The sequence below is a fragment of the Mercurialis annua genome, linkage group LG5 (assembly GCF_937616625.2).
Source record: "Mercurialis annua linkage group LG5, ddMerAnnu1.2, whole genome shotgun sequence".
Taxonomy (NCBI): Eukaryota; Viridiplantae; Streptophyta; class Magnoliopsida; order Malpighiales; family Euphorbiaceae; genus Mercurialis; species Mercurialis annua.
This window is the reverse complement of record NC_065574.1, coordinates 31,417,422-31,424,625: the sequence shown is the minus strand read 5'-3', so window position 1 is coordinate 31,424,625 and position 7,204 is coordinate 31,417,422. Positions and strand designations below refer to the sequence as shown.

The 7,204-nt window shown below is 40.9% G+C and overlaps 2 protein-coding genes across 3 annotated transcripts; both read left to right on the top strand.

The window, feature by feature from the left end:
• The first annotated feature begins 572 nt into the window (after nucleotides 1-572).
• LOC126680072 (uncharacterized) lies at nucleotides 573-6,883 on the top strand. 2 transcript variants are annotated; one of them, XM_050375115.2, is made up of 6 exons: nucleotides 573-649; nucleotides 5,009-5,246; nucleotides 5,326-5,458; nucleotides 5,539-5,838; nucleotides 5,927-6,034; nucleotides 6,327-6,882. In XM_050375115.2, the coding sequence occupies exons 2-6, from the start codon at nucleotides 5,011-5,013 to the stop codon at nucleotides 6,759-6,761; spliced, it is 1,212 nt and encodes a 403-aa protein (XP_050231072.1). In that variant the 5' UTR covers nucleotides 573-649; nucleotides 5,009-5,010; the 3' UTR covers nucleotides 6,762-6,882. The 2 variants fall into 2 exon arrangements, with proteins under 2 accessions (XP_050231072.1, XP_050231071.1); XM_050375114.2 differs by lacking the exon at nucleotides 573-649 and having other exon boundaries at nucleotides 4,965-5,246; nucleotides 6,327-6,883.
• LOC126680071 (uncharacterized) lies at nucleotides 695-4,918 on the top strand. Its single transcript, XM_050375113.2, has 4 exons — nucleotides 695-3,478; nucleotides 3,549-3,866; nucleotides 3,943-4,042; nucleotides 4,119-4,918. The coding sequence occupies exons 1-4, from the start codon at nucleotides 1,194-1,196 to the stop codon at nucleotides 4,800-4,802; spliced, it is 3,387 nt and encodes a 1,128-aa protein (XP_050231070.1). The 5' UTR covers nucleotides 695-1,193; the 3' UTR covers nucleotides 4,803-4,918.
• Nucleotides 6,884-7,204: the final 321 nt, after the last annotated feature.

Sequence of the window (7,204 nt, the reverse complement as noted above, 5' to 3'; positions counted from 1 at the left end):
AAAATTAGGTTAAAAAATGTTTAAGTTAATTATTATATTAATTATAGGTTATTTTAGTTTAAGGGTTAATTTTGTGTTTTAGGTTAATATGGTTTTATTTTACGTTTTAAAAATTATATTAGAATTAAGTTGAATTGTTATAATAAAATATATTAATTTTAATAAAATTCTATTGTTTTTTTAAAAAGTTGTTTAATATTTGTTAGGTTAAATTAGATTAAAATTGTTAGCTAGATATTTCTAGGTTTAATTGTTTAATTAGTTTAATAAAGTTGCGTGTTAATATTTTTATTATTATTGGTTGATTAAAATAGATTAATTTAATGATTATATTATAAGTTTTTTAATTGTTAACAATTTGTTAGTTTGTTGTTCAATTTAATTAGTTAATTGGATTAGATAATAATTTAAGCTAATCAATACTATTTCAATTATTTGCGATAAACTTGATGGTTTTGTGTATTGTTATTTGCTTGCAGGACTTCCCTGAAAAATGGGTGATGCTCATTTTTAGGGGAAGTGCTGCCGATTTTTAATTAGAATTTGTTTTTATTAATACGTATTTTTTATAGCCCTTGATAGCCCGCGCACCGTGGTTCCGATTGATCCGGACGTTTCACCTTCTCTTTGCGGTTCTGCCCTTCAACAAGTAGGTTTTGTCACTCAATTAATTTGATTTATTTTAGTTGGAATATATTTTATTTACGATAATCAACCTAAATAAACCTCGATTTTATTCCCACCGAATAAAATCGTAAACCTAGCCGTAGAGTTCCCGTCCCGTGTGTTCAAGAGATTGAACGACACGGGATTGTACAGTTTGTACAGTTCGCAAAACTTGTGCTTCCGTAACTCGATCACGAAAAACCATATATGTCTAGTAGCGGTAGAAAAATATTCGGTTGTTTTCTAGCGTTTGTTCTCCGGGTGGATGTTTAGTATATGTTTTGTAACGCTTATTCCTCGAGGAATATATAATTAGCGTTACAACGCATATACTAAATATCGCACTAAAGGAGAACGACGCCGGAAGGCTGCCGAATATTTTTCTCCGTTGCTAGGCATATATCGTGGCCGAGTTACGGGGCGCCTGTTTTGCGAATGGGATAGGGCCCTACCTTTTCAGCAGTCAATTACATTGACTTTGCTTATCTCGAGTGAAAACCCCACCTCTAATTATCCGCGCTACAGAAATGGAGACGGACCGCAGTTGGATGTACAGGAGCCACACAAACGGGCTGCTAACCACAGGGTATAAGGAGCATGTGAAGGAGTTTGTCCGGTTTGCATTACGGCATCCGGCTTGTATGAGTGGGGTACAGATAAAATGCCCCTGCCCTAAGAGAGGTTGTCGAAATACAAGCTATCGGGATGTCGATGAGGTGGAATTCCATTTATTGAAGAATGGGTTTGTGAAAGGTTACCAAGTATGGGTTTTTCATGGCGAGGGGAGCGTTTTGAACCCCCCTCCCCTTGCACAGTTACCGGAGCAGGATGTTGAGTTCGACTATGAAGATGAGGGGCCAGGTGAGTTCAGTTCCGCTCAAAGAATGATTCTTGATGCGGCCGGTCCAGAAATAACGTTTCCTGAAGATGAGCTCCCGAATGCTGAAGCTCAAAAATTTTATGATATGATGCGTGCGGCTGAAGAAGACATATGGCCTGGGAATAGCAGACACTCTCCATTTTCTGCATCTGCTAAAGTGATGGAGATCAAGTGTCGACATAAGGGTTCAGTAGCTTTAGTTGACGACGTATGCGGATTGATACAGGAGCTGCTCCCGGAGGACAACAAGATGCCAACGAATTTTGCTAAAATTAAGAAGCTGGTCAAAGGTTTGGGGTTGCCGGTTGAGGTTATTGACTGTTGTTTTTATAACTGTATGATTTATTGGGGGGAGGACGCGGATCTAACGCGCTGCAAAGTTTGCAATTATGCGCGGTGGAAACCTGTGACCCACGGAAAATCCACAAAAAGAAAGGCTAACGTGCCATATAGTAAAATGTTCTATTTTCCAATAACTCCGAGGCTACAGAGGTTGTACGCTTCGAAAGCCACTGCTCGGCATATGACGTGGCACGCAGACCACGAGATGGATGGTGATAAGATGTGCCACCCGTCCGACTCTCCGGCTTGGAAACGTTTTAGTGAACTGCATTCTGAGTTTGCCGATGAAGGGAGAAATATCAGATTAGGCTTATGCTCCGATGGGTTTCAGCCATTTACCAATTTTGGGCAGCAGTATTCCTCGTGGCCGGTCATTTTGACGCCGTACAATCTCCCCCCAGGCATGTGCATGAAGGATGAGTTTATGTTTTTAACGGTTTTGGTACCGGGGCCTAGAAACCCAAAACACCTAATGGATATCTTCCTACAGCCGCTGATTGCAGAGTTGAACCAACTGTGGGAATGTGGAGTCCAGACATATGACGTTCATAAGCGTCAGAATTTTCAACTAAAAGCGGCTCTTATGTGGACAATAAATGACTTTCCCGCTTATTCTATGTTGTCTGGTTGGAGCACTGCTGGTAGAAAAGCATGCCCGTACTGCATGGAAAACACCGATGCATTCACACTGGATAAAAGCGGTAAACAATCGTGGTTTGATTGCCATCGCAAGTTTTTGCCTCCGAATCACCAATTCCGTCGAAATGTTACTGATTTCCGTAAGGGGAAACGAGAGGTCGGGAAAAGGTTTGCAGGGGTGAGAACTGGAGATGAACTGTTAGCAGAGATTGATCGACTGGGGTTTAAGAAGGCATTTGAGCCTGGTGCGAAAGTTACTAATGCATTACTGTCAAAAGATCATGGGTGGAATAAAAAAAGTATCTTTTGGGATTTGCCTTATTGGAGAACGAATGTAATACGTCACAATCTCGATGTCATGCACATTGAGAAAAATGTCTTCGATAACATTTTTAATACCGTTCTCAATGTCCCCGGGAAAACAAAAGACCATGCAAAATCTCGTGAAGAGTTGAACGACATCTGTGATCGGCCAGGGTTAGCTAAAGATCCGGCAACTGGGAGATTTCCAAAGGCAACGTATGCTTTGGATAGGGATTCAAAACGAGTTTTGCTTGAGTGGATTCAGAAAATAAAGTTTCCAGACGGGTACGCGTCAAACTTGTCTAGATGTGTTGATCTAAAGGGGCTGAAAATGCATGGAATGAAAAGTCATGACTGCCATGTTTTTATGCAACGACTTCTGCCAATCGCTCTTCGGGAGCTACTTCCGAAAAATGTGTGGGAGCCTCTAACAGAGTTAAGTATCTTCTTCAGGGAGTTAACTTCCACGTCACTGTCACAGGAAGATCTAAACCGTATGGAAACTGAGATCCCAAAAATCCTGTGTAAGTTGGAACGTATATTTCCACCCAGCTTTTTTGACTCTATGGAGCATCTTCCCGTGCATCTTCCGTATGAAGCTATGATGGCAGGACCGGTTCAGTATCGCTGGATGTATCCATTTGAAAGGTAATCAATTAGTCATGGTTTTTTCTCGAATCCATCTGTTCATATTACTAATATTAATATCCGGTTGCAGATATTTGAGGAAATTGAAAAAAAAGGTCACTAATAAAGGCAGGGTCGAAGGGAGCATTAGTAGTGGATATCTGCAAGAAGAAATCGCTAAATTTGCATCCTATTATTTTGCTGAAGGCGATCCGATGTTACCCGTGCGTTTGGGAAGAAATGAAACTTGTGATATGGATATCGATGAAGATGCCGACAGACTGGGAATTTTTAAACCTAAGGGAAAGCCGTTGCGTGGTAGCGGCAGGAGATATCTTGAAGACGATGAGATCATCGCTGCTCGGACCTATGTTCTTCTGAATTGTTCCGAAATCGAAGATTATCGAAGGTAAGCATTTAAATATAGTGTAATATTTCACATATTTGCTAGAATTTGATTTAGTTTGGGCCTTTTCCATTTAAAGGGTTTTTGTGGCCGGATTGCGCGAAAGGAACAGTGACATAAGTGAAACAGAAATTGAAAGAGTGCTTGAAAGTGATTTCGCCTCTTGGTTCGAACAATATGTACGTATCTTATAACAATGGACTTCCATTTTAATAATAAGGTTTATAAATCTTACAAATTTCTAACTCCCCACAGGTGAAAGATCCAACTGTCTGTACTAATCCGTTTATTCTGAGTCTCGCAAAGGGACCGTGTAGAAAGGTCACCACATATAAGGGATACTATGTAAATGGCTTCAAATTTCTGACTCAGGAATATGGGCAGGATCAACTTACAATGAATAGCGGTGTGTGCGTAAGGGGAACAGAATATGTTGAGGGTGAAAATGACTTTTATGGAGTGCTAACGGACATAATTGAGTTAGAGTATCCAGCTCTACCAATGAAGCAGACCGTCATTTTCAAATGCGAATGGTTCGACCCTACGGATACAGGCACGGACACTACCAATCGATACAACTTGGTAGATGTTAATCACAGACGCAGGTACAATAAATACGAACCGTTCATTTTGGCAGAACAGGCTGACCAAGTTCACTACCTTCCATATCCAAGTAGAAAACGGGACAAAGTAAATTGGTGGGCAGTTTGCAAAATTAAGGCACGATCAGAACTTGACATGCCCGATGCAATTATCCCGGCCTTTCAAGATGACATTGAAGAAAATCCCCTTATAGTTGAAACGGACGACAATCCCACAAATTTAGCTGACCTGAATGAGGTGGCGGACGAAGATGCGTTGCAAATCCCTCCTGCTGAAGATGAAGAAGAAGAATTTCCGCCATCCTCATCAGACGAAGATGAAGAACAACTTGACTGACGTATTTGATATTTTTGCAGTTTTTGTTAGTTGTATTCATTTATTATTGTAATGAATTAGTTATATTATTAAATGTATTAATTAATTTAAATATATGAAATTGTTAACAATTAAAATGTATTTTTTTATAATGTATTTTTCTGTAATGTTTTGTTATAATTGTTAAATTGTTATATGTGGAACGAAACATATTTTAATGTCTGCAGGTATGAGAGGGCAGGGTGGTTCAGGTGATCCGACTAGAGGTCGGGGACGTCGGGGTAACCCAGCTAGAGGTCGTGGTCGGGGTAACCCAGCTGTGCGTGCCCCTGGTGAGGATATTCCTGTTCAGGATCAGCAGCAGGAGGTGGAGGCGGCACCCCCCGTTCAGCCCCGACAGCGAGGAGAGCCCCCTGCAGAGCTGGATGATCAGGGGAGGGCACTGTGTTTCCCAGACGCCAGCAGGTAAGAATGTAAATTGTTAGTTTAATTTTTTTTATCGTTTTGCTATAGAAAGTAATAAAAGTTTGCTGTAACCTCGCAGGGAGAGGCTGTTGAACTCTGGACCAATCTCCCGATCTATGCGGGAGATCTTTAGAAAGTGCTGGTTCGAGAATGGGCGAGCCTGGCGGTTTCTGACTCCAGAGCAGAGAGATTTCTATTGGGAGGAATTTAAGGTAATAAATTGTTAATTTTAAAGTTTGATTTTAGACTAACGCAAAATTACTAACTCAAACTTGGTGTTTATGTTTTGCAGAAGGAATACTGGTGGGATACGGCGGATTACAGCGACGACGTCATCAAAGGTGTATTCATGACGCATGCTGCCAACCGATACAAGGACGTTATTCACAGGATGAGAGACAAGGACGGCAAACATACCTCGATCAGCCAAGATATCTGGGATTCCTGGCAGGCCGTCTGGGCGTCAGAGGACGAGAAGAAGAAGTCCGATGTAGCTCGCGCTAATCGGATGAGCGAGCCTGCTGGAGCCGGTTCCGGACCAGTACGCCACACAGGGGGATCCCGTTCCGCCATCAGACATATGGATGTGTTGGTTTGTTTCTAGAATTCTTTTTTATTTATAACTATCTTTTATTTTCTGATTTTCTGATGAACTAACAAATTGTTTATTATTCTATTAGGCTGACGAGCTCGGCCGCAAGCCTACCGCAACGGAGCTGTATACTCGGATGCACTCCACGAAAGCTGATAAGGGTGTCATGGTAGACAAGAGGGCCCAAGACATGAGTGTAAGTCATAAACAATCTAATTTTAGTAGTTGTTTTACTTTACTCAAGTGTTAGATTAAATTAGTGTAAAATGTGTTTTAATTTAAATTGTAAATGTTAGATTAGGTGTGTTAACAGCCGGTGGGTTGTATATGAAATCTATATGTTTGCAGGATGTCCCTGAAAAATGGGTGTTGATCAAATTATAGAGGAAATGCTGCCGAATTTTCGTTAGGATTTATACTTACATTTCATATGTTATACGTTTTAATTAGCCGTTATGTGATATATATGTTTTTCAATCTTTTTGTAGGATGCAATTGCTCAGAGACTTGCTGCTGCATCGCAGCCGCCGACCGGAGAGGGTGGTTCGTCTAGCACAGCAGAAGTCGACGAGACGCAGCTATTTCTGGATATCGAGGGCGTCAACAAGAAGCGGCGTGTCTACGGGTTGGGTTCAGCGACTAGTGCGTACGTGGATACGACGACGTCTAGTAGGGCGAGGACCAGGTCCACACAGTCACAGCGAACTGAGGAGGAGATCGAGCGGCGTGTGCGGGCGGGGATCCAGGACGGACTGCGCCAGATTACCACTGAGGTGGAGGATCTCCGTGCCCAGCAGGCGAGAACCAATGAGAGGATGGCCGAGATTATTCAGGCCGAGATGGCGAAGATGATGCAGACTCTTCCTCCGCAGTATCGCCCACCCCCAGGTCCTTCAGACGATGACGACACTCCGACTTTGTAGTGTCACGTTTGTATTTCTGACATTTTGTATTTTGTCACTTTTATACATACATTTTGTGTTATCTTGTTTTATATATTTTCTTACGATATGTAAAATATAACATGTTTTTATATGAAATCGGTCGTTTTTGGAAATTGAGTTTTAATGAGAGTTGCAAATAATAGATTTTACAGATTTTAATCGTCGTGAATTGAATAGGAAAAACAGACGGAAAATAGATAATTCTGTCAAAATTGCGACTATATTTGCGACGGAAATGACTCTAAACGTTTCGCCTTTTTAGCGATTTAAGCCAAACGTTTAAAACGTTACGGAACAAATCCAAACGTTTAAAACGTTACAAAACAAATTCAAACGTTTAAAACATTACGAAACAAATTCAAACGTTTAAAACATTACAAAACAAATCTAAACGTTTCTCTGTTTTAGCAATTTAAGCCAAA

Excerpts from the sequence above, each read along its gene's own strand:
- LOC126680071 (XM_050375113.2), top strand. The coding sequence starts at position 1,194 with ATGGAGACGGACCGCAGTTGGATGTACAGGAGCCACACAAACGGGCTG. Across the intron at positions 3,867-3,942 it reads GAAATCGAAGATTATCGAAG|GGTTTTTGTGGCCGGATTGC; the intron begins GTAAGCATTTAA and ends TTCCATTTAAAG. Across the intron at positions 4,043-4,118 it reads CCTCTTGGTTCGAACAATAT|GTGAAAGATCCAACTGTCTG; the intron begins GTACGTATCTTA and ends AACTCCCCACAG.
- LOC126680072 (XM_050375114.2), top strand. The coding sequence starts at position 4,999 with ATGTCTGCAGGTATGAGAGGGCAGGGTGGTTCAGGTGATCCGACTAGA. Across the intron at positions 5,247-5,325 it reads TGTTTCCCAGACGCCAGCAG|GGAGAGGCTGTTGAACTCTG; the intron begins GTAAGAATGTAA and ends GTAACCTCGCAG. Across the intron at positions 5,459-5,538 it reads TCTATTGGGAGGAATTTAAG|AAGGAATACTGGTGGGATAC; the intron begins GTAATAAATTGT and ends TATGTTTTGCAG.